Genomic DNA, 27520 nt, shown 5'->3' with positions numbered 1-27520 from the left:
GCATTATGAGTTTTGAGATTATTTATAACTAGGTTAGTAAACTAATCGATTCAATTTATGATAAAGTCCCAACGTTAAACCTTCATTTCTTAAACGTAAAATAATTTTAAACTCTGACCTACTTCACAAAATAAAAATATGGTTATAAACTCTATCCTACATATTGACATAATCTTTGAAGACGTGGAAAAGATTTACAAATAACATAGAAAACAAACAAGATAGCACATTTCCTCATTTGTGGTTCTAAATTTGGAACCACCCCTAAAGTGTAAAACATATTAAAACCTTTAACTACTTTACAAAAACAATAAATAAATAAGATTACAAACTCTATCCTACACGGTACTGAAAAAATACATGTGTAGGCTGTGAAAAAAAGTATTTACAAAAGTGGTATAATACACTCCTCAATTTGTGGTGTTCTACTTTTATAACTACAATATGAAAGTTCGTTCTCTTCGAGTGAAACTGCATCAACTGAAAATGTTACCGTTAATCACAGGTTTCTTCACACTCCTCTCTTTTCCTCTTCAATCCTAAAAACACAAGAAAAATACACTTAGGTTTGGTGTATTGATCTTTTGGTGAAGAAGTCTAAGCGGTCCAATGGATGTTTAATAGTAAATGGTTAATGCTGAATTTATTGACTTTTATTTAGGAGAAGTAACACAAGTACAATACATTGATATTCAATTCACGATTTTTGATGTTCACTAATTTGAGGTGGTGGGTTTGGGCATGTTGTGCTATGGTTTTTTTTTTGTTAGTTTTAACCTAATGACGGTGTCAATTCATTTTTTACGTAATGTGCACTGGGTGCATTCCAATTGAAAAATCAGGTTTTCTGAGCTAAAGATGAATTGTCCTCTGATTTTCTACTGTCTATTCTGGAAAGAGCTTGAGAACAATTCTACAGGTTAGTTAAAGCAAAGGGAGATATAATAGTGTTATGTTATTAGTCAACCATATTTTTCATGTTAGAAGATTACATGGACTGATTATTTTCTTTTGTTTTAGTAATGATGTCGTTAGATAAAATGCTAAGTCTTATTCGTCCATTTTAATTAGATAAATAGTTTTCATCGCTACAACTGACCATTAGCTACTCTGGAAGGTGCAATCTCCAGCTTGATCTGGTTGAGATCTTTGCTCATAACACTCATTTCAGCTCTCGCTTCTTGCAGTTCCCTTCGTAGACGTACAATTGAATTCTGTTGTCGAATTAAACGTCTGTTCAGCACACATCTCTGCACAAATACAATCTGGTTACTTGTTACTTGTTATCAAACAAAATATGTAGCAATTCTGATTAGAAGGGTTCAAATCAAACTAAGCAATTTAGATGAAATAGCATTTCAGATAGTTGGATTTTTACAAAAAAGAATATGCATAAACTGTATAGGAAAAAATGCAAGGGACTAAAATGTGATACAATGCAAGCATCTACACATTCTGTTATTAGTAAATGAAAGTAGATATATCATTTTTTTTACGGATGACAGCATCGCTTATTGGTTAAAGAATAGGGATACCAACAAACAACATATAGATATTCTGCACACAACAAAAAAGAGTAGCTACTGAATTATTTCAGTGTTAATTTATCGAGGAACTAAATACGTCTTTTAGGCTAAGAGGCCTGACATACAAAATCAGTTATGCACAGGGGCAGCGGTTTGTGTTACTAAAAACAAGCGACTGCCAAAATTCTCAACTTGCTAAATTTTTTTGTCACCTAGGTGGAAGGGGCAGTAAGTACTACCAACCTTAGTCAGTTACTAACGGGTAACATGGACTCTTGAGTAATAACAGTTAACTAACACCTTTCTGTCTAAACTCCAAATAATTTGTAAAATATGTTAGTTTACATTTATTACTGGATATATCCGTGTTTAGGTAGTATAATCATAAAATATCAGTTAGAATCAAGGATGTTAACAAAAGTACAAAACATAAAAAAAATATTTACTGCATATACCGGACAAGGAGGGTTGGCAGCACTTACAACTTGAACCCCGCCACTGTGCATAAATGCTCCTACAAGACCTAATGTATCTTCAAATCACGACAAAGTAACAGTTTGTAAGTCTGGCACTCTGGACTTGTGGACGGCTACAATGGAGCGGGCCATACTGCGGTGCATAAAAGAAGCCTAAAGCGATAAGATAATGAATGTTTTTTTGAAAAATACAACTGTCTGGCCCTTCCCTTCAGTGATGTATTACTGCATATATATTTCAGTCAAAGGAATTACAATAGACTCCATATTATCTACGAGTGGATTACAGTAACCACACTGCAGAATAACTAGGATTGCAAAAAAATATATATAGTGTTCAGTTAAATGGAAGTAATATACAGCAAGACCTAGAAGAACCATCATCTTGCAGGCAGATTACCTTGTTTCCATAGTAAACTCCACCATCCACCAATGGAACTAATTAACCAATGAGTTGATAAATGAAATACTGTCTGCTTTTTAATTTAATTTGATTCTTAAGATTTTGATAACCCACGATTACTCAGCCACCCATTATCAAGTATAAATGAGGGTCTACTGTATTTTGTCAAAGCAATGTGGATGGTTGCAGTAATCGAAAACGTATGATAAATCATCTACAGAAATCACTCCCCACAGACATGTGGTGTGTTTTTTTTATCACATTTACGAACAAAATAAATAAAAAAAACTCACCTCATGTTTAATTTTTTTTAAGGTATGCCTGAATCTTTGGTTATGCTTCTCCGCGGATTGGTACAGCTTATACAACACAGCATTACTAGGAGGGCTGGTTGCTGTGGCTGTCTTCTTCTTCACCAAACTTGACTTGTTAACTGAAAAATTGAATAGTTTACCATAACTTTTACTTATTCTTGGTTATTTTTAAACACTCATACAGTTTTTTTCTTTTTACCCAGGAGTCACTGTAAACAGACAAAAGCAGCTCATAAGTAGGCAGCCTTGCTTCCTCTCCATTAGCTTATATGCATATTGCATTTAAGGCCTTTCACACCGGCGTGCTTGACGTCCAGTACGTGGGCCTTCCACACCGCACAGAAACTTTCAAAGCGTCCACTTGTTCATTTGGAGTCAAAACAGTAACACTCTCACTTATTACCTCACCTCATTCATTATTATTATTGTTATTCGTGCATTTTGTTTTACATGTGCAAATATGTCTTATCCGCAAGTTCCTTGGTGTAAGCCTGGGTTTTACGTTCCTTGGATTAACGAACTGAGTGATAGCGATAGTGATGATGACCTAGTTTTTTTATACTCGGTTATGAAAAGAAATAAGTGGATTCATCCTAATAATAAAATACGAATGAGTTTTGGTGAGTACCATCACATAATGGATTCACACGAGACCATCGCTGACTGTGAATGGTCTCATTTCATAGCAGGGGCCAGCGATTTGTTTAAACAAAAACGAAAATGTGTTTAAACCGGAAGTCCAGGACGAGGAAGCCAGTGGAAATGGCCTTTATGGTTCAGTATTATCAAGAATTTATTGTGAATAAAATTCAACATGTTTCCCTCAAAAACGCAATCCATGTTTAAGATTGATAATGCACATGGAAAAAGCAACTGTATTATCGATCTGTATTGTATAACTTCTTGATCAGCATCGTACATGTTATTAAATTACCTGAAAAAAGGATATACGTCTAATAACACTAGTAAAAAAATATTTACACTTATACTCACAAGATGGTAAATACATATGAAAGATGGTAAGTGGTGATTCGACACTCCAATCATCATCAGACCCAATAGACGGATCATTCGCCAGACAGGAACATTAGGTATACAACGAGACAAGTGAAATCAAATTTTTGATGTTACATTGTTTATGTTAGAAAGTATTTCAAACACTACTACAACTTACCATTAGATTGTAATTCTTTAACATCGGCAATAAAACTTGGCTGATGTCGAACCCAAGTGCTTTCCAAACATTTGAACCGTTTATTAATTGGAAGTTTGTAATCTGAAAACAAAAAGCTCAATGTATTCAATACAGAACAGAATCACCTTCAGAAAACTCATGTTTTATTTAGATTGTTGATGTGACTCAATACAAAAAATATTCCGTTGAATTGACAAAAGGACAACAAAGAAAAATTGAAGCAAATGGTAGTCATTTTTATGATGATTATAGTAGAAGAAATACAAAAGATCCAGATGAAGACACCATACAGTTTCTCAATTAGAGTACAAAGGACAGTATCCTTTGGTTTGGTTAAATACTTTAGGCTGACAACACTCTTGTCAAACACATCAGAGTATAAAATCTGCTACTGAAGATACTCAAACGACAACCATTTAAATGTGTTTTCTGCATACTACTTCACTGTGTCTTGTCTTAAGTGTTTGTTACACATTTATCAATGTAAAAAAATATAAAACAAAATATAAATATAATGTTTGTAGAGCGGCTAAAACACACTCCTGTACTTGGCTTGATAAATGAGTTATAGCTTGATAAAAAGACACTAGGTAAAGAAGTATGTAACGACCCAAAACCCGTCAAGGGGTAAAAAACCCGATTTTTAAAGTTTCATTTTAAGTATTATAATTTTTCACGTTCGGGGTAAGCCGCGCCCGCGTTGTCAGCGGCATTGTAGGGGCAAGGGTGCTACGTCATCGTAGAGGGGATGACGCTAGTTAACTACCCTGCCGCCAGGGGCGATGGTGAAGAAGGACCAGAAGAGCAGACCTCTCGGTCGGTCAGTCGTCCACCCGCTACCGAACCGTCGAGACACGCTTGCTGTTTGGAGATAAATCCAACAGTCCTGACTTACGTAATTCTGGTCAATTAAATATTTCCCCCGGTTCCTGGTAGAGTCCTAAGTCATCAGGTTAGTGTGCTACCGAATTTATTTAGTTTAATCTCATTTTTAGAGAAGTTTTATTATTTTTATTTTACTGTGCCGCAGTCGCGCGCAACCCGCACGCTTTTTCACGTACGAGCACACTGCCTTTTGTCTTTAACCAGCTACGGAAATCATTTAAGTTGCCAGAACGATATCCGTAGTACTTATTCCGTTACCCCGAACCGTCCTACGCAAATTTGATTCAAGAAACCCCGTATCGACTCTGGTGTTCGACCGAGTCTAATTTTCCGACACGTTTACTTTGGTGATTACCAAGTATAACGAACGAATCACGTTTTAGTTAAGTTTCTAATTAATTAGGTTATCCGCATTCACGATAGTTTATTCAAAATTCTAAATTTAGCTTCACATATTTTTCGAGTGGCTATGATGAGCACTTGTTAAACGTAAGCTTAACATTGTAAGCAAATTGTTGTAATTAATATTCTGAGCCAATAAACTCGAAACGATAATTAATTAACGAACACGTTAAGAGTCCTGGACTATCTCATTGTAGGCTAAGCTATCTGGACAAATTTAAGGTGTGACAGAATTTCAGGTGAGACGACAATTACGTACTTTAAAATCTAATTTTGTCTCTCAACCCGAAATTTCGTCATATCAAATGGCGATCCGAACAGGGACTATTGAATGTTAAATATATTTTTATGGCGCCCGAAGGCATAGTCGATAATTAATTGTTTTGGTTCAGAATTTAATAAATATTTCACATACGAACATTACCATAATCAGTTTTGTGTACGAGACGTTACAGTGGAATATTGGTTTTATACCGTAGAACTAGATACGATTAAACGTCAGTACTGTTGTTTAACGTACTACGTTTGTGTCACAAAAAACTTAACGTCAGCGATGGATACGTTTGCTGGAATAGAATTACAGGATATTTATTGGAATTTAATTGAATTCGAACTTAACCGTTTATACACCGTGTTTATTTATACCAGTGTTTATAGATTTCCTCTGATAATTTATTGTTATTCTTTTAAAATTATTTAAGTAGGAAATAGTTAACACTGCCTCTCGATTTAATTCAGAGTATTCTGTAAGAATTGTTCTGCATCAAGAAGGCTAGTCGACCTGTTAGTTCACTAGTGTTGCGCTTGCCTATTGTTCACTGTATGAATGGGCAAGAGATAAGAGCGGCCCGATCAGCTGTTTGATAACGGTTTGTTATTGGAGTTTCCCCGTAGTTCTTTCAATTCTAGTGAGCTTATTTCTGCATAATATTTACATCCATTGCATTGCGTAATATTTATAACGAAACTGACGCGCTTTAAATATTTGGGATCAGAACTGTTTTATAATAATATTGTTGATTAACATATTGTTATACTTCTGGTTGTCTTAATATTTAACAGCAATTAGAATACCCCAGTTTTATTGTATTGTAATACAATATTGTTACACACAGGAAATAGCATTGTTTAATATAATAATACAGGATTATTATATTTTGGATTGAGCCTAATTACGACGGTTTACGTACACGTTAGCGATTGTAAACATTGATTGTTGGGGTATTGTATCAGTGGTTTAAATATTATACTGAACATTTGCGATTAGCGACGAGCCTTACGACAGTTACACAGTCTTTTACGTATTTTTTTGACAACAACCATTATCGTCGACTGTTGTATTTCCTAATAATAATTTAAAAATGACACCTTGGGAATTATTTTTGCGCCTTTGGACTTATCTTTTCCCAATTATGTATGTGCTGACTCCAGATGAATCAGTTAAAAGGCCCTCGCGCAAAAACAATGACCCACCGCCAACCGCTACCGCTCCCGCCGTCACAACCACTCCCGCCGTCACAACCGCTCCCGCCGTCACAACCGCTCCCGCTGTTACTACCTCTCCCGCCGTTACCATCACACCTGCCGTTACCACCGCTCCCACCGTTACCACTACATCTGCCGTTACCACTTCAACGTTTGTCACTACAGTTAACACCCGCGTGTCTAAGGAATCGATCGTGCCGCGCACGCCGTTTGACGATCCGCGCGTCGGGTGGATTTATAGACTGAGCAAAGAGGAGCTGCAGAATGAGATGAGCAAATACGGCCTTTCTACGGCAGGTACGGCTGAGGAACTTAGGAAGAGTTTTGTGGATTTTTGGCGATTGCCATTCTCCGCAATTACCCGTACCGAACCCTACCGGATTGTTGAGCCTCCACGCACTCTTAATATCCCGCCAGCGAATTACGGGTCGGAATACGCGTCTAAGGACAAGTTAGGCGTACATACCGCCCTCGACGAACGTGACAGTGTACGGGAGATACTTGGGTTGTCACCAAATGCGGACTCTACGCTCGTGAGACGGGTCCTCGCCTCAATGGTGAATACCTTGAGGTCCAACAACGCGACTCCCACGGTACACTACGCGACCGACACGGTTCCCGCTCACGCCGCACCCCCTACCACGAATTATACCGATCTGTGCTACGGTGCGGTACCACGTCCTAACGCCTCGGCAACCCGCGAGTTGCGCGATGCCGATCCATCGAGCCACGCTGGCCCCTCAGGCCGCCAATCGCTAGACGGAGCCTCCATTTACAACGTTGTTCGTAAGTGGAACCTTCGTTTTGACGGTCGCAAAGACCCGGTATCGTTCCTGGAACGCTTGGAGGAGCTAATGGAGGCGTATTCCTTAGCCCCAGACCAGGTCTTCAGGGCTCTGCCGGAACTGTTGACTAGTAACGCCTTGTTATGGTACCGCAATAACCGGGAAGCGTGGGCCGATTTCCAGGATTTTCGTAGCCATTTCGAAATCCAATATCTACCTCTCGGTTATCACCGTAACTTGGACGAAGAGATTCGTAAGCGGACACAGGGTGACCAGGAGCCGTTCAGAGATTTTGTAGTCGCGTTAAGCACGCTAATTCGAAGGAGAGGATCCATTTCGTCCCACGATAAGATTGATTTGATTTATACGAATATGCGACCCGAATACAAACTTATGGTTCGACGCCAGGACTGCTTGACTCTGACCGAATTGATTAAGCGTGCCGAGGAGTACGAGTCCTACGTTAGGGATAAGAGCACGTTTCGTCCTCCACCCCCTCCGGCTATCTCTCTCATTCCCGAAACCGCGTATCACGGGCGAAGACGATCTGAACGTCCGGTCGATAACGCCGCAGTCACTGCTGAGTCACCGCGCGAACCGAGCCCCCGGACTTACCCGCAGCACCAGAGGTACGACCCCGCGCGGCAAGGACCGAGTTCGCGACCCAAGGCACAAACCCTATCCGTGCCCAACTCCCACACGAATGTGAGAGGGGTGGCACTGGAGAAACCCGTTCACGTCAGCGATGGATACGTTTGCTGGAATTGTGACCGTACGGGACACTTGTTCCGCGATTGCCCCGAACCGAGGACGTGGAAATGCTTTTATTGCAAGGCCAAAGGCATTTCGACCGCAAAATGCAATTGTAAGGCGGGAAACGCACACAGGATTCAGCTAAGGAGGGGGCGGCTGAGTCCAAATCCCCGATCCGAAACACAACCCCCCCAACAATGGAGCACATGGCTCCAACGAATAAAGGATTTCCCCGTCTCGACCAATCACGACGTTGTTACCCTCGACACAAGACCCTTCGTAACCGTAGAAATATTCAGTCAACCGTTTAGGGCCCTCGTGGATACCGGCGCTGTGGTCAGCCTCATTGGTGACCGTCTCGCAACGTTATTACAATCCCGAGGGGTTCAGCCTATAGACAGCGATGTTGATATAAGAATGGCGAATGGCATACTGTCTCACATCACGACTGCCCGAGTTCGCGGATTATTCGGCAAACTCGAATACGAATGGGACGCGTTACATGTGGCGGGATTGGCTTGCGATTTAGTTTTAGGAATAACGCAAGTTAACGACCTTGGCTTGGCGCGTTTTGAACTCACTGTAGAACGCGGTCCTGGAGAATGTTCCGGACCCGCCAACGACATAGCTGCAGTGAGTAGGCTGTCAAATGACCAGAACAAGCGACTGGAGACGTGTTTAGCCAACGATTTCGCGCTCCTCAAGAAGGTCACGTCCGACCTGGTAGGTGAGGAGGAAGAAGAGCCACCCCATCGACCCGCGGTTGCAACGGCCGCGCTGGTGGAGGTATCCCCAGCCAACCGTCACAATGCTCCCACCGATACGCCTCACACACCGCTCTCCACCGCATCGTCTAGCCGGCCAGTGCCACAGGAGGTGCGCGACCTCCTGTCCAATTTGCCGTTGGAAGACACGAGGCGGCGAAGGAAAAATCAGAGGATGAAGGTGTTCAGGGGAGATGGAACGTTTTTCCGAGTCCGGACGAAGAAACTGCGTACGATGAAGGACATATATTGAGGCGACGTGCCCATTTTAAGATTTTTTTTGTTTCAGTTTTGTTTTAGCTCGAGTGAGCTTCGCGGCAGACGCCGACAATACCCTAGGTTTGGGTATTCTTTTTTTTCTTTTTTTCCGTTTTCTTTTTTTTCTCTGCGAAGTAAGAAGGGGGTGTAACGACCCAAAACCCGTCAAGGGGTAAAAAACCCGATTTTTAACCCTCCAACTGGTCATTAAAATTTCCCGTACTGGTAAGGTTTTTTTGACCACCGCGCAAGCATTTAGTAAATACCACATTAAACATATAAAATGGTACAAAAAAACATACATATTATATATAGATTTTTTCAGAAAGAAATAACCTATTCAAAAATAATAGTTTTAATGGTGTACTTACAAGTATGTTAACAGGTATTCCTCCTATGTGGGTACAGCAATATTGAAAAAAAAATGTTTCTTCTTCTTTTAGTATATTATCTCTGGTCAAATATGTCTTATATCAAAAAATAAGATAGCCAAAATGCTCACAGTTTCATTGTCTTTCCAACTATGTATAACACTTGCTAGTTTATATAAAAAAAAAAGTCTATAAAGCAAATATGTGACAAAAACACGAAGCACTTTTTCCACACAAACACAAGACCTGCTGGACCTGTGCTGGAAACCACTGCCCCAGGCTTCTCACTTCATTTCTCCATAAAAATATTGTGTTTTAGGCCTATATGTGAATTGAAATTATTTACAAAATAAAAAATACAAGTCTTAGAATCAACTTTGGACAAAGGAGCTAACCAACAAGACAACTAACAACTAACAAGAAGAATTCTAGTCAGAATCGTTAGCGTTATTTTCCCTTGCTCTCTTACCCCTCTTGGGTGCTCTCCAAAAGTGCTCCAACTTGTGAAAACAGCCTGGGTGCACTCCTGAGTTACATGCAGGGCACCAAAAATGACTCCTGGACTTTTTTTGTGGAGTGGAACACACAACACACATCCTGAGTTGTACTCCAGGCAATCTCGTCAATACATGGGACGCAGAGGGTCCTGCATCTCCTCCAGGACCAACGTCTGGTATCTGAGCTCTTGGGTTAGGCACTGCAACATCACTTGATAAACTTTCAACGATGCTAACCATATAGTTGTATCGTGTCATAGGCTGGTCAGTATTTTTCAGGTACAAAATATAACTGTTTAGGAGAGCCATGTCCAAAAAATTTTCAAAGATCTTCTTCCAATATTTTTTTGTAGCTCTTGTACAGGTGCTGTGATATATAGACTTATCTTTGCTGTCCACACCACCCATATGAAGGTTGTACTCATTTATTAGGATGGTTTTATAGCCTCTATTCCACTTTTTTTACTTTTTACTACACGGTCATCTGCGGGGAATCCAGTTGTTATAAGGTAAACAGGCTTGCGTTTTTTCTTTTGTTTGTAGCCAACAAGCAGAACTCCTTGCTTTCTAAAATAGATTGATGTCTCAGGTTGTAATTTAGCATCTAAAACACTTTTGGAGAGTTCTTTTGACCGCTTGTTGACGGTACCGGTAATGTAAGTTTCATTTTGAAGTAACTTTTTGGCAAGAGGTAATTTAGTGTAGTAATTATCTGTGTACAGATGATATCCTTTATTGAGTAAGTAGCATTTATTTAGTAGGTGTAAAACTACCTTTTCTGTAAATGCAATATCAGGATTTGTATTTTCAAGGAAGTCTTTACCACTGTACAGCTCAGAATGAAGTACGTACCCGGTGTCACTATCGCACACTTCAAATTTTTTTATACCGAAGCGGGCATGTCTTTTGTTAGGCATATATTTTATAAATGTACACCTATTCTTCATCCCTATCATAGACTCATCTAATGAAATGTTCTGGTTTGGAATAAAATAAACTTTAAAATATCCATTCATTAGCTCATAGAAATGTCGCACTTTGAACCATGGATCATGTCCGAGCTGTCCTTTTGGTATATACTGTAGAGAGCTAAGATGGAACATTGATCTCAGTGCCTGAAATCTTACTAGGCTCATATTATCAGGAAAAAAAGGTAATCTCTGAGATCTAACAGTTGACCAATAATTTTCAATGTTCTGTTTGTAATTCAGACCCATATTTATAAGAAGGGCCATAAAACGCTTCATTTCCTTGATAGAGGTTTCTTTCCAACTTCTTAGTCTACTGTTTGGCGTCAATGTACCTCCATTTATAGCTGATTCTATTTGTCTGCTTGCATAAGCATTTGTTTCCCTCACCATCATACCCCAGATAACATTAGTAAAGAAAAGATAGAAATATGTAATAGGGTTGCTATTCCGGGGAGGAAGATTTCGAGGACCTGGATTTCGTACCTGAAATTTTTCTGTGACGTCAAACATTTGTTCAGGTGGGTAAACCCTAACCCAGTGTACACCCGAGCTAATCCTAGGCCCTGGCAGAGTATAATTAGGTTGGTTCAAAGGGTTATTTACCTCAGGGATAGGAGGGTCATCTGGATCTGGGTGTTCTGGAGAACTTGGCAAAGGCCTACGCAAGCCTACTTCATTAGGCCTAGGCCTAGGTCTTGGAAGATCAAAATCTGTAATAGATGTATCTGAGTTCTCATCTTCACTGTTTGGAAAGTATAATTCCCCACTCCCAGATGAAAAATCAGTCAAAGATATGTCAGAATCATACACATCAGAACCCACATCACTGTCATCAATTTCATTTTCATTTTCACTGAATACATCACTTTGTAGGTCAGATATTGGTTCAGCATCATTCAAACAGGCCCTAATTGCACTAGAATTACTTAGTTCACTCATTTTAAGTTAAAAACTAACCACAACTCACTAAAATATTCATTTTAAAGCATTCAAAGTAAAGGGTTAACAACAAAATGCGGCAGACTAGACGACGCAAGCGAACACAAACAATCATCTGAAATACAGGCTTGCCAACATTCTTTTTTTTCAACAAATACAACTAAACATATGATGACTAGATTGCTCAGTGTTTGCTCTTTAATACTATATAAAATACATAGATATTAAACGTAAAATAACGGAGTAAATTGTGTTTTACATAACGCTTGCAAATGGGTCGCGATCGCAATCTTACCAGTAATCGCGTGACGTAATTAGACATTAGACATTAGACATTAGACATTATTTATTTGCACATAACATTCTTTTAGATGTGATAACATATAGAACAGGTGCATTGTCAAAATTGAGCCTAGACTAGAAAAATACAAAGTACAAAGTAACAGGAAAAAATACCTAGCCAAATAATGTTAATACAGTACAGTAGTTAAGCAAATTAAAAACAAAAAATTAACTCAAGGGATGGTTATAAAATTCTTCTATTTTATAAAACGCACGTTCAAGGAGTCCATTTTTCAATGTTTCTTGAAACTTGTTTGAACTCATTATTTTATAATATACCGGTAGTTTATTATACATTTTTAAACCTGCATACAAAGGACTTTTTTCAAATAAGGTCAAACGGTGATTTGGTAATCTGAAAATTGTTTCGTTTCTTGTACTATAGTTGTGTGTGAATTTGAATGAATCCGGGAGGTTATTTTTTATATTGTGTATGTAGTTTAATAATTCAAATATGTATAGTCCTGTGAGTGTTTGGATTTTTAAATTTTGAAAATGTAATTTACAAGGACTTCTGGGGTGGGAATTAGTCATAATTCGGATGATTCTTTTCTGAAGTCTGAAAATAGTTTTTGCATAATTGAGTCGCAATCGCGACTTATACCAGTTGGAGGGTTAAAGTTTCATTTTAAGTATTATAATTTTCCACGTTCGGGGTAAGCCGCGCCCGCGTTGTCAGCGGCATTGTAGGGGCAAGGGTGCTACGTCATCGTAGAGGGGATGACGCTAGTTAACTACCCTGCCGCCAGGGGCGATGGTGAAGAAGGACCAGAAGAGCAGACCTCACGGTCGGTCAGTCGTCCACCCGCTACCGAACCGTCGAGACACGCTTGCTGTTTGGAGATAAATCCAACAGTCCTGACTTACGTAATTCTGGTCAATTAAATATTTCCCCCGGTTCCTGGTAGAGTCCTAAGTCATCAGGTTAGTGTGCTACCGAATTTATTTAGTTTAATCTCATTTTTAGAGAAGTTTTATTATTTTTATTTTATTGTGCCGCAGTCGCGCGCAACCCGCACGCTTTTTCACGTACGAGCACACTGCCTTTTGTCTTTAACCAGCTACGGAAATCATTTAAGTTGCCAGAACGATATCCGTAGTACTTATTCCGTTACCCCGAACCGTCCTACGCAAATTTGATTCAAGAAACCCCGTATCGACTCTGGTGGTTCGACCGAGTCTAATTTTCCGACACGTTTACTTTGGTGATTACCAAGTATAACGAACGAATCACGTTTTAGTTAAGTTTCTAATTAATTAGGTTATCCGCATTCACGATAGTTTATTCAAAATTCTAAATTTAGCTTCACATATTTTTCGAGTGGCTATGATGAGCACTTGTTAAAGGTAAGCTTAACATTGTAAGCAAATTGTTGTAATTAATATTCTGAGCCAATAAACTCGAACGATAATTAATTAACGAACACGTTAGAGTCCTGGACTATCTCATTGTAGGCTAAGCTATCTGGACAAATTTAAGGTGTGACAGAATTTCAGGTGAGACGACAATTACGTACTTTAAAATCTAATTTCGTCTCTCAACCCGAAATTTCGTCATAAGTATGCATACAACTTGAAAACTTAACTTACTGTTCCAATTCTGCAGACGCGTCCAGGTGGTTTTCTTTAGCATTTTCTCCCGTATTCTGGGGAGTATTTTTTCATCAAAATGTTCCATGGCCATTGATGAGACGTCGCGATACTCTTGAAGAAATTCGTGAGGTCGAGGCAAAATCGGGTACTGTGGTTGGGGACCCGAGGAAGGCAGTGGTATTGAGCAACTGTAGACCATACGGATAACTTTGAGGGCTTCGTCTAGGACCTTTAACATCCACATTCTTCATATTATTAATTTAATTGAAAGACTGAAATTACTTAGTACAATAACAAAATCTCTTAGCCAACTCATGTTAAGGCTAAAATTATCACCTTTATTTTTGTTGCCTGCGTTCTTGAAATAGTAGTTTGTATTCACTGTAGAACGATGGCGGACTTGTGCCGAAGTTGTAATGATGGTAGGAGGTGCTTCCTACATTTCGTTGCTCAGACTGCAGATAAATATTTGTAGATATGAACAATAGTCATTAAAGTTAGTGTAATAGTACAATTAAAACCTCTGAAGATGCGTCACAAGATGGTGAAATGTGCATTGAGTGAATACTGTACTTGGGTACTTACTTGAATGTGTAGGCCCAGGGATTTAGTTTCACTACAAGTTAAGCGACAACCAGGCTATCTGTTATAACATTTCTTGAATTATTTTTTGTTCAGAATTTAAAAGTGAATTTAAGTGATTTAGTGTGTGTGTGTGGATTTAAATGTGCCAAGTGGACATTTTAAGCAAGCCAGCAAGGGGGTTTTCAATTGTAATGTTTCACTTAGGGCTTGAAATGAGACAATGAACGTAATCAGCAAAAGCCAGAGGGGGGAATGTTTCCAGAAGGGGTAGGAACCATTCAAGTGATTCTTGTAAAATATAAGAATGAACCAAAGGTTCGATCCCACTGGACACCGTTGTCCAATGCTGGGGAAGGAGATGACTTGCATGTCTGGAGGATGTTGTCAGGACCTCTGTGCTTTAAGGACTATCATATATATGTCAATCTTTAAAATAGGAAGATATTCATCGCAGAGGATTTCCAGAAATTCTAAGAGCTTGCAGCTCATTCAGAAGAATACCATGCTCAAGGAGGTAGGCCTAAAAGGCCTTTGCCATGTTGTAGGAAAGGCATAAATGGTGTCAGATATATCAAGGTAGATTTCCTCTAAAAGAGCAAAATACAAACTACTATCTAAAGGGTGCAGGGAAAAAAAGGTTAGGTATCATTGTAATTCAAACTATTGTAACTGGAATAGGCTATTACAAAAAATATTATCATTGTAATTGCATGATTTTTTTCACAGAAAATAGTATAACCGGAGTAAGAATGAAGCGAAACAATAATAATATTTCACATGTTTGGTCTGGCTCATGGCACTTTCATAAAATGTACTGTGTATTAAACGGTGTTGTGACTGTACGTATTCGTTGTGTTTTACTTGTCTATATATAGTATTGTTGCTATAGTTTGAATCATCAGAGAAGGTGTACTTACACTTACATGAAATCCCATGTTCGGAAAGTTTATATGGGGGAATATGCTTGTACTGTAAACACCTACTTTACGGCTTTGTAATGTAATATACTTATTACATCTATCACACCCACCTTTCCAGGAATGAAGCAGCATTCGTCGAAATCAATGTACTTAGTGAAAGTCATATCCAACATAGACAACCTAGTCTCCACTGCCATCAATATGTCTATGTGTCTAGACAACGGGTGATGTCTTCGCTCAGACTCTCTACGTGGTAACTTGGCCTTCACTGCCTTGTGGCATTTAATGTGATAGTTTTTTACCAAATCCATCCCTTGGTTCAGTCTATTACCGCAAATGGCATTGAATGTTCGGTTGACCTGAAAAAACAACATAACTGAAAAAACAACATAACTTTAACATAATATTTAACAGTGTTTTAATTCTAAGCAAGGCATATTTGTTGGTTCAGGAAGTTTGTTCTTAGTGGTTATCAAATTAATTAATAATAATAATATAGGCGTATACCTATTAGCCTATATTATTTGAAGAGAAAAAGCGAAACATGAGAGATGAGGTCAGAGAGGGCGATGCCACTGTACTAACTTAAACAAAACTTGTGAAAGGCTTAGATGTTACTTCTGCAACAAGTGGATAGGGATGCAGATTTCCTTACAGTTATATATGAAGATGTTAATTGTCATTCCCACACACTAAGCAACTGACATCCTTTAGTCCAGTACACAGAGTTTAGGGCTTTTAAAACCATTATTGACAAGAAGGTATTATCATCATGATGTGTCTTTTCTAACATACTGTATGTTTAACAAAATACCATATGTTTAATAAGTTAACTTTGTTTTTGTTTACAATCATTGTTATTTAGGATTAAATTCAGAATACACCTATTTTATTTTACACATCTTTTATTTAATATGTAACAGTTTGGCGACGAGGAAAACCAGTTTTTAATTTTTTTTTACATTCTATTTATTACAATTTATTTTTTAATATGAGTGACCTAAGTTACACTGAAAGTTTGACTGATTTAAAGAAGATTAGAGTAGTAGTGAAGGGTCAGTTGTCTAAGGCTGAAAGATGGCTAGCAAACCTACAAAACATGTCAAAAGAAGTAATCAAAACCAGGATAACAACCATTGAAGATTATTGGGAAAGATGTAATTCTGTACAACAATTAATAGAAGAGAAAACTGAAGAAGCTGAAATTGAGAAAGAAATAGATTACAGAGCAGAAATGGAGGACAAATATTACAAGGTAATGGATGAGTTACAAAAACGTATGGGACAGCTTGCAGAACTACAGGGTGCGGCAGAAAGAACTCCCCTATTAGGAAAGCTAATAAAAACAAAACCAAGTAAGATATGACATTTTTATGGCTATTAACCAAAAACACACATTATGCCATTTTAAAAAATATAAAATTATAGTGCTTTAAATAAAATGTCGTTTTAATAATCGATAATTTAAAATTATCGTGTTTTAAATAAAATGTCATTTAAATGGCGGCCTCCAGTGTTAACACATTGGTTCAAACGTTCCCGGTAGTTGTCCATTGCCTTTCGGGTCATGTCGGGTGAGATGGCTCGATGGCTGCAACTTCATGCCTTAAGCCCCGTTCACACGGGGCGAGTTTACAAGCTACACGCCGGCTTTTTTACACGCAGCTAGTAAAATAGCTCAGTGTGAACGACGTACTCGCTCAAAAGCTGCTTGTAAAAAAGCTCTGGAAAAAGTTGACGCTGCCGCTACTTTACACGCCAACTCGCCAGCTTTTGAGCGAGTAGGCGTGTAAAGTCGCCCAGTGTGAACACAGTTGCTTGTGCTTGTGCGCTTGTTACTCAAAGATGTTGGAGGATTTGGTTCAAGCCAGCTACTGAGCGAGTGGAAAAAGCATCGTGTGAACGACTACAAGCGCACTCGCCGACTTGCCGGCGTCTTTCTACTACACCTCTGCGAGTTGGCGAGTGGACAAGCTCCGTGTGAACGAATACAAGCACACTCGCCAACTCGCCGGCTTCTTACACGCTGGCGTGTAGCTTGTAAACTCGCCCCGTGTGAACGGGCCTTTATTCTTTCCTTGAGGGCTTCTAAACTTTAAGGGCGGAACGGTTGAACCAATGTGTTAACACTGGAGGCCGCCATTTAAATGACATTTTATTTAAAACACGATAATTTTAAATTATCGATTATTAAAACAACATTTTATTTAAAGCACTATAATTTTATATTTTTTAAAATGGCATAATGTGTGTTTTTGGTTAATAGCAATAAAAATGTCATATCTTACTTGGTTTTGTTTATGTTAGCTTTCCTAATAGGGGAGTTCTTTCTGCCGCACCCTGTACAAGTGAACACTCAAAATATTGTGCCTAGTACATCAAATTTGTCTACTCCACAACGTCGATCCACTACTTCCTCAATGATTTTCACACCATATCAGGAAAATGAATCATTCAAGAACTTCATTCGTCGATTTGAGATATTTCTATATCTACATAGCCAAGAATTGGAACCAAAGGATCAAGTGTACACAATGCTACATGCCTTAACGCCACATTTACATCAGAAACTGTATGATTTGTGCGCTCCTGAAAGTCCTTTGGATAAAACATATGCTGAATTAGTAAGTCTTTTGGCTGATTATGTTGACCCTAAACCTAGTACTTGGGCCTTACAACAAAAATTTATGACAAGAACACAAGAATCTGAAGAAACCGTAAAAATATATTCCGTTGAGCTTCAAAAGTTATCTTCAGACTGTGACTTCAACTGTAATAATTGTGGGAAATCAATTGCAAATACATTACTACGCATGCAGTTTATAAGAGGTATTAGCAATTCAGACATAAGAACAAAATTATTACAAGAAAGATGTAATGATTCATCGTTTCAAGATGTAGTGAAACTTGCCTCCATTATGGAATTGGCAAAGAACGAAAGCTATATAGTAGAAGAAAACATTCATTCAAATGAGAAAATCAACAAGATAGCAGGTACAGGAACAAAACCACCCCATTTTTCTCCTACTTGGAACAAAAAGTTAAAGTCTCCATTTGAACGCCTCAAAGGTAAATGCTATCGTTGTGGATCACCTAGACACAGGGCACATCAGTGTAAATTTATCGGAGAAATATGTAAGAAATGCAACAAACAAGGGCATATTGCTAGCGTATGTTTAGGCACAAAACAAACAGAAATTCATTGTACCGAAACTGACAATACTATAGACTATTATAAGGAAGAGAAACAAGAGGTTTTTAAGATACACAACCAGAGTGCCGGTAATGACAAGTTTATGGTTGAGATACTTATTGAAGGTAAACCTGTGCGGATGGAGTTAGATACTGGAGCAGAAATAAGTATTCTACCATACTCTACCTTCAAAAGTCTCAACATAAATAAAAAGATTTTCCACACAAACATAGAACTAAGGACATACTCAAGCGAAATAATCAAACCCCGGGGTGTCGTCTTTGTAGAATGCACTTACAATGATCAGGTGTTTGTTGGGAAACTCTACATAGTGAACCAAAATTTCGATGCCATTTTCGGAAGAGAATGGATTAGAGAGGTCAAACTGGATTGGGCAGAACTTAAAACAGTTAGTAACAATACTACATCTACTGCACTCGAAGATCTTTTGGATGAATTCAAGGAATTATTTGAACCAGGAGTAGGACTCATACCTCACAAAAAAGCACACTTACAGCTTGTTGAAGGGGCAAGACCTATTTTTGTGAAGGCTCGTCCAGTCCCATATGCACTAACTGAAAAAGTAGAACTCGAGTTGAATCGTCTGGAAGAAGCTGGAATCATTTCCAGAACAGACAAGTCCGATTGGGGTACTCCAATTGTACCTGTAGTAAAGCCTAATGGTAACATACGAATATGCGCTGATTACAAGGTTACAGTAAATAAACAAATCAAAGAAGAACATCATCCAATACCTCGGATCGAAGACATTTTTGCTCAAATGAATGGAGGACAGTTGTTCTGTACTTTGGATTTAAGTAACGCTTATCTCCACTTGGAAATGGATGCTGAGAGTGCAGAAATTCAAACTTTGAGCACTCATAAAGGACAATACATAGTTAACAGACTGATGTTTGGTGTAAAAGTTGCTCCAGGAGTTTGGCAAAAGGTGATGGACGGAATCCTTCAAGACCTTCAAGGTGTTCAGTGCTTCTTCAACGATATAATAATTCAAGGAACGTCATCAAAAGAACTACTAGAAAGACTAAAGCAAGTGTTTGAGTGTTTAAGGAGTCAAAATTTGAAGTTGAACCGTGACAAGTGTAAATTTTTTCAAAAGAAAATTGAATACTTAGGACATGTTATTGACGCCACTGGAATCCACAAAAGTAAGGATAAAATCACAGCAATTACAAATGCACGAAGGCCTCAAAACATACAGGAACTCCGATCTTTCCTAGGGCTTGTTAATTACTACAACCGGTTTGTAAAGAATTGGTCCACTGTTTTAAATCCTTTACATAGACTTCTAAAAAAAGGGCAGTCATTCATATGGGACAGTAAGTGTGAAGAAAGTTTCCAAAACATCAAGAAAAGAATAACAAGTGACACAGTTCTTTGTCACTTTAACCCAGACCTGCCATTGATCCTTGCAACTGACGCTTCACCAGTGGGACTTGGAGCAGTGATATCACATCGTTTCCCAGATGGAAGTGAAAAGCCTATAGCTTTTGCTTCAAGATCATTGACCAATGCTGAAAAACATTACAGCCAAATCGATAAAGAAGCCACAGGTATATACTGGGGGTTGAAGAAATTTTTTTCTTATTGCTACGGACGTCATTTCACACTCATCACGGACCATAAACCATTAGTGTCAATCTTCAATCCCAACAAGAGCCTACCGTCAATGTCAGCTACGCGACTATTCAACTACTCCCATTTTTTATCAGGATTTAACTACACAATTGAATTCAAGAGAACTGGTGACCATGGGAATGCAGATTTCCTCTCAAGATTTCCTGTGGAAGATTCAAAATTTACAAGTATTGACCAGTTTGGACATTTTCAAACAAACCAATTGAACACCATAACTATCAATCCCAAAGAACTAGCCGAAGAAACTAAGAAGGACGCATATCTAAAACAAATTCTTGAGGCTCTTGAGGAGGGTCAATCATTAGAGCCATTGGGATTTCACGATAATGAAGTTACATTACATGAAGGATGCCTCTTCAAAGGGTGGAAAGTAATCATCCCAAATTCCCTCAAGAAAAGAATTCTCAATGAACTACACTACGGGCACATTGGTATAGTAAAAACCAAAGCTTTGGCAAGAAGTTACTGCTTTTGGAGAGGAATGGATAAAGACATTGAAAACATGATTGCTGTTTGCAAGCCTTGTCGTGAGAAACAAAATTCTCCAACGAAAGAGATCAACCATCCTTGGGAACCAGCAACTCAGCCATGGGAGAGAATACATATAGATTTCATGGGCCCAACAAATGGACAACAATTTTTCATTGTTGTTGATGCCTTCTCCAAATGGGTAGAGGTAATACCCACAAAAACAGCAACTACCGATTGGACTATTAAGGAGTTGAAGAAACTTTTTAGTACTTTTGGTCTTCCAAGCCTCCTAATTTCAGACAATGGACGAAGTTTCACTTCTCTTACTTTTCAAGAGTTTCTTAAGTCATGTGGAACTCAACACAAAACGACTGCTCCGTTCCACCCATCATCTAATGGACAAGCTGAACGCTTTGTACAAACAGTGAAGAAGATGTTGAAGTCGATATTAGATGAACCAGGAACACTTGACAGTAAAATTCACAAGGCGTTAATTCAACTCCGTCAAGTACCAAACTCAACAGGAAACTCGGCATACTATCTCATGTTCAACAGACAAGTAAGAACATACCTCAGTGTTATGATACCTTCTAGAATCGAGGACTCAAAAGACAAACCTAAAGGTATAACACGCATATTTAAGGTGGGAGACCGTGTTCAAGTGAGAAACTACTACAAGGGTCAGACAAAATGGAGTTTCGGAAAAGTTACATCAAGAGATGGAAATCTACATTACAACGTTGAACTGGAGAACGGAGTAACATGCAGACGACATGTACCTAGATCAAATGCTGCGATCAAGACTTTAAAGGGGGAAAATTGATGTGTCTTTTCTAACATACTGTATGTTTAACAAAATACCATATGTTATGTTTAATAAGTTAACTTTGTTTTTGTTTACAATCATTGTTATTTAGGATTAAATTCAGAATACACCTATTTTATTTTACACATCTTTTATTTAATATGTAACACATCATAGAATCTTACCAACCCAAATATTTATGAGTTTTGTAATCCTTCTCTTATGTGACCTAGTCTTTTAATGAAAGCTAGGTTGAAGAAAAGTAATTTTATTTAATCGGATGACTGAAGGTCCCTCGCTTTGCTGGATACGATCCACGCAAGGGCAGTTAGTCTATGTGGACAGGCAAATGCAAGGCAAAAAGAGGTCGCCAACCTCTTTTTTTTAGAAGAAAACAGAAAGAAAAGAAGGTGGGCCAATTTAAACAATTATTAGTAAATAGGTATGTAGGCTATACAAAAAGTTGTTTATTTAATAGGTTACTTACAAGTCTCAATTTTGCTACTTGGTCATACGACAGATATGAGAGTATTTTCTCCACCATTTCCACAGGAAGGTCCAGCAGATTCACGCCTGGCTTAGTGGTTGCTGCCATTGTTCTCAATGATTGGTCTGCGGGGAAATATTAAAATAAATGAGGTTGCCAATGACATAGAAAATATATAGCCTACACTTAAAAAAAATATTGAATGATTATAAAGGGGCAACCACACTTGACGAACAATGTTTGCTGAACAATTTTCACTAACATATCGCTGTTCGCCAGCCAGCAAATTTTTGATGTTCACTAAGTGTGGGCGCTTTGCCGAATGTTCAACAAATGTTCAGAGAGCAAAGGTGGGGGTAACGCGTCGCTATTTTTGTTCAGCCTAAATGGTTGCTCTATGAGCGAGCTTTAGTCCAGTTTGGAGAGATCAGCCCTTTGCAGTGAGTATTTGCGTTAAAAGAGGTGTTTTAACAACAAGAGCCATTAACACTACTCTTGGTACAGGTACTTAAATGTCCTTTGTAATTGTAAAACGGTCTGTTCAACTATACGACGGTAGCTGAAACACTACGTGTTTACCATCAAGAGCACCTAGGCAGTAGTCGAATAGCCACTACTACTTAGGTATTCATCAGCAACTTCAACCCATTCTTCAGCAGAAGATAATGTACAAACTAATGCTGCACATACTTCCAGAACAATATTTGATATGCTTTGTCTGGATATTAAATAGCCTGGCTAAGTTAAAATCGCTTAGTTTTTCCTGGCTTTGTATCTTGTGCTGTTGTGCATCTTGCTTCTCTGTGCCCACAGTTAGCCTAACTTACATCAAACATTACAGACTTAGGAAATAGTTTACATTATTAGACCTAGCCTACCTTTGTTTCGAACCCAGAGAAGCATAGTCCTATCTTTTAAGTTGTATAACATCAAACATCATATAGCCTGGTTTACATTGGTTGAGTAAAAGGGCCCTTTTACTTTCACTTTTTTTTAATCGCCCGCGATTAAATTCAGTACTCTACCGTCCAGTGAACATGACCAGTGTAGACAATTTAACGAGTCGAGTGCTAGACCCAGCTGGCGGACAAGTCAAGTAGTTTCGGCTGGGAGACAGCCACTCAACCTGAGCACTTGCCCTCCCCCACCACTCTCAGTATACTACTCAAGTCACATTTTAGCAATCTTATACATGTTTTTAGCGAATTTCCCATATAGGGAATAAGCTATTACCGTAGTACTCATGGTAAGACCTGGACCCGGGACCAATTTTTTTTTTCATTTTGAGGTCCCTAGAGGCCAAAAACACCATCCGTTCAAATTCATATATATATATATATATTTATATATATATTTATATACCGGTATTTATATGTATATATATTTATATGTGTCCGTTAGCGCGATAACTCGAGCAAAAATGATCCGATTTTAATGAAATTTGGTACAAACGTGTAAACCTACGTTTATTCGAACGAGTTCGCGAACCAACATGATTGGACCATGGGAACGGGGGTTTATGGGGGCTTTTATGGGGTAAAAATGGGTTTTTCCCATTTTTGACCCAAACAATTTTGTAGAGCTTAAAAAAACAAATAATTTAGTATATTGAAGCGTTATAATGCGCCTAATGGTTACGGAGAAAATTCCAAAAAATTGTAAATTTAAAATTCTCATGTTATTCTTATGGAGAATAAGTAAACTGTTGTAGTTTGCTTGTTTTTTAACATGTTTTGCCCAAATTTGGAAAATGTTTTTATTTCTTACTACCGGTAACTATTAACATTTTACATAAAAAACACTTTTACCCTCCCTGTTGCAGCAAACCTAAGTATGTGTTAAACTGATTCTATTTAAATAGGGAATAAATGTGATATTTTTAAGGAGATATTTTAGTGTAAATCCAATCAGGCAAATGGAAATTCGCTTAGTCTGCAGGTTTGCTGCGGCGGGGGTATTGTTATTTTAACATTGATATAAATAATATTTTTATGCAGTGAACAAAAGAGGAAACATTTAAGTTTGTTGAGTTGTATCGTGATGAAGAATGTTTGTTAAATCTCACAAGCCCTTTACAAAAACAGACAAATGTCACAAACAGCAATTGACCACCTTGCAAAATGTATAGGTAAGGAAGGGTTTGAAGTACAAGAAGGGAAACAGAAAATTAAAAACATCAGGTCCACATGGAACCAAGAACTAATGAAAATTTAAAAATCTGCCAAATTCCCTATTTCTTTCCTCTCCCACCAATTCATCAACCTACTCTAACTAACCAACAAATTGTACACCCTTTTCAAGCATCTTTGGAATGTAACACCTATTTTACAGGGCATTTTACATATAATTTACACAACTGTATATGTAAATTAATCACCAACGAAACTTATGTAAGTTAGTCAACTCAGCCGATTTAAGGGTAGGCCTACCAGTACAGTTTCCTAACTGGGCTATGCTAATATCGATCTAAACTAACTTATCGGTTCGATTAGTAAACCTTTATGCGATTTGTTCATTATCAGCAAGTTTGGTTAGTTAGGTTAGGTTATGACAGTTTCATTTTATAACTTAGGTAGGCCTTATAGATATACTGTAGCCTACCTACTTAACCCTCCCAGTGTTACTTGACGAAAATTCGACAAGCAGCACACTTTGTGTAGTGTTACTTGTCGATTTTTCGACAAGCAGACATCGTTTAAGGCGAAGGCTCTATAACTGACTGAATCGGATTGAACTGGATCGAGTTAGGTATCGTTCTTTCCGTTTCATTCTAAGCTTTCTCCAGAGGTCTGTCTCAGCGCTGTACGTTATCTGAGCCGATCGTAATATGTAGCAGACAGCTGATGTGCCGACGTGCGTGTATTTGTAAACAGCTAGGTTACCCTCCGACCGATGACTGATGTGTTTTATTACGTTTATCATTGTTTTAGTGTTAAAAATCAAAAGTAGTGATATACGTGTTGCATTATAAGAAGATTTAAGTGGTTTTGAAGTGCTGGTTGATGATCCTGAAGAAGTAGGTAGTGATATTGATGTAAATTATCAGCCAGATTCCTAGCTATGGTTAGGCTATGCATTCTTAGCTAAACGCTATGTACTGAAATCGGTAATTATTTAGATGAGGGTGACCAAGCGTTCTATAGTAAGTTATATATCATTAGAAACTAGATTTTTACCTGAAAATAATGGTGCAAAAATTTTTCTGCTGCCACAAAAACTGAATTTACTACGATTTTTTGAAGTTTATTTTAATGTTTTATATTAGGAACATTGAATCTGCACTACAATGTTTACACTGTATAATTGAAGTTAATAGCACAATTCACATTTTTATTGATTGATTATATTCCATTTTAATATAAATATTACCCTCACAACCCACACTTAGAAAGGTAATTATGTTAATTTAAGTAGGCGATAACTTATGTATTATTTGATTAAAATTAATTAACATTAATAAACACCTCTAGTTCGGACATATTTAATCTGAATCTGGGGACTGGATTATGAACATTGAAGAAGGAATTCATTTAGTTCTCTTCACTTAATTAACCGAATGGCTTAGCTTAGGTTTTGACCATTAACCGTTGTGTCCCATAAGTATTTAGTGTAGTGGCAGTTTTAATAAAATGAATAAACAACAAATTGACACTATTCTAACCTAACCTAACCTAACCAAACTTCTCGTACAGTTTAAAATTCGTTTATAAGTTGAAAAAGACATGTGAGGTTGGTAGGTTGGATGTTATGTGGACTCGTGACTGTATTAAGTCCTTTGAAGGTAGGTTAGATTAGGGAAGTTAAAGTTTAGGTTATAATGAATCGAGTTGTTGATTTATATTATCTCCAGACTGTTTATGCACTTTGTAAAAAGTACTACAAACACAATAAATAATAATTTCAAAAATGCTGCGCATTTTTGAAATTATTATTTATTCTGTAAGTAGTACTTTTAACAAAGTGCATAAACAGTCTGGAGATAATATAAATCAACAACTCGATTCATTATAACCTAAACTTTACCTTCCTAATCTAACCTAACTTCAAAACACTTAATACAGTCACGAGTCCACATAACACCCAACCTACCCACCTCACATGTCTAAATAAGGAGTGAAGTAGTTCATAATCAACGCTCAGTTGAATTTATAAATGCCTCTACCTCCTTGTCCTCTTGGTCAATTCACAGTAAAGTTATGGCGACAGAGACCAGCCGACAAGATGCATTACAGTAATAAACTTTAAAAAATCGTAGTAAATTCAGTTTTTGTGGCAGCAGAAAAATTTTTGCATCATTATTTTCAGGTAAAAATCTAGTTTCCAATGATATATAACTTACTATAGAACGCTTGGTCACCCCCATCTAAACAATTTCCCTGAAATCTGTTTTTTGCCCATAACTTATTTATTTGCAAATCTACTTCCTTATATTATTATATATTTGTAATCCTCATAAAATTTAGAACAAAGTGGCTATTTTCAAATATTTATAGGCCTATAATTTATACAATTTCATTGAGCGCGAACTTATTTTTTTTTTGAAAATTTTCGAAATTATATTTTTTTTACCTAAAAAATTTTTTTTTTTTAAATGTTCCTTATGTTTTAGATATAATATTGAAGCCCATGATTTTCCAAACAAAATGGTATATAGAACATTAGAATTAACATTGTTTTAAGCTTCTCAGATCCGTTTTAATAAAACCTTGCAAATGCGCCAAAAATAGGTGGACATTAAGGCCTAAACTATGGACACTTGGAGGGTTAAAAATATCTATTAGCCTATTAATCAATAGTTTCAATTCTCCATAGTTTCAATCGATATTACTTAGCATAGCCCAGTTATGAAACTGTACCCTGATTTAACTATACCGATGTAAGTTAAACCCAATTTTCTAAAACACGACCAGTAAGCTCTGGCCAAGTAAATGGGCCGAGCTTACTCGACCAATGTAAATCAGGCTTAACTGAGATGTCATTGAGTTGTGTTAGCTTTGGGTTCAAAATTAATAACAATTATTGGGCTTTGGGTTACGAGACATATAAAGGTTAACAATTAACTTACTTGGCTAAAGGTTTCGACTGTGAATGCAATAGGGCCTATATTTTAAATGAAAGCATGAATTGAATAGGCTAGTACCCTATGACTTTTCTGTAGACACACAATTTAAATTGTGTGTCCCAATATAATAATGGAAACCAATGTAAATAACTAAATCAAATAGATATAACAAATAAATGCCAAAACAACCCTTACTTACTATGAATATTGCAAGTTATTGAATCAAAACACCAAAACCTGATAGGTAGGCCTACTAAAAATTAGTGACGCTAATAAAATCATAGTAAAACACATTCAATTTATTGTGTAAACTCAAACTGTACAATCATGAATATTAACGATAAGTTAGATAAAAATTAAAGCATAACTGCAACAGCAT

At 37.6% G+C, this 27520-nt stretch overlaps 1 protein-coding gene across 1 annotated transcript; it reads right to left on the bottom strand.

Moving 5' to 3' along the window:
* Nucleotides 1-17: 17 nt before the first annotated feature.
* On the bottom strand, nt 18-27520 carry LOC128999708 (uncharacterized). The gene is made up of 8 exons (XM_054426348.1): nt 27341-27520; nt 22080-22204; nt 15575-15823; nt 13957-14188; nt 3894-3995; nt 2699-2838; nt 1100-1250; nt 18-539 (listed from the first exon to the last, which is right to left on the bottom strand). Exons 2-8 carry the CDS (start codon nt 22185-22187, stop codon nt 496-498), a joined length of 1026 nt encoding a protein of 341 aa, XP_054282323.1. The 5' UTR covers nt 22188-22204; nt 27341-27520; the 3' UTR covers nt 18-495.

The sequence above is a fragment of the Macrosteles quadrilineatus genome, unplaced genomic scaffold (genome assembly GCF_028750875.1).
Source record: "Macrosteles quadrilineatus isolate MER2022 unplaced genomic scaffold, UCM_ALF_1.0 Scaffold_8__2_contigs__length_117827958, whole genome shotgun sequence".
Classification (NCBI taxonomy): Eukaryota; Metazoa; Arthropoda; class Insecta; order Hemiptera; family Cicadellidae; genus Macrosteles; species Macrosteles quadrilineatus.
This window is presented reverse-complemented; position numbering and strand designations above follow the sequence as displayed.

What these genes read in the sequence shown, in the direction of transcription:
- LOC128999708 (XM_054426348.1), bottom strand. Translation starts at nt 22,187, where the DNA reads ATGGCAGCAACCACTAAGCCAGGCGTGAATCTGCTGGACCTTCCTGTG. An exon ending in TAAAGAATTACAATCTAATG is followed by an intron (nt 2,839 to 3,893) that starts GTAAGTTGTAGT and finishes TCAATTTTTCAG; the next exon opens with TTAACAAGTCAAGTTTGGTG. An exon ending in ACCTTCCAGAGTAGCTAATG is followed by an intron (nt 540 to 1,099) that starts GTCAGTTGTAGC and finishes TTGTGTTTTTAG; the next exon opens with GATTGAAGAGGAAAAGAGAG.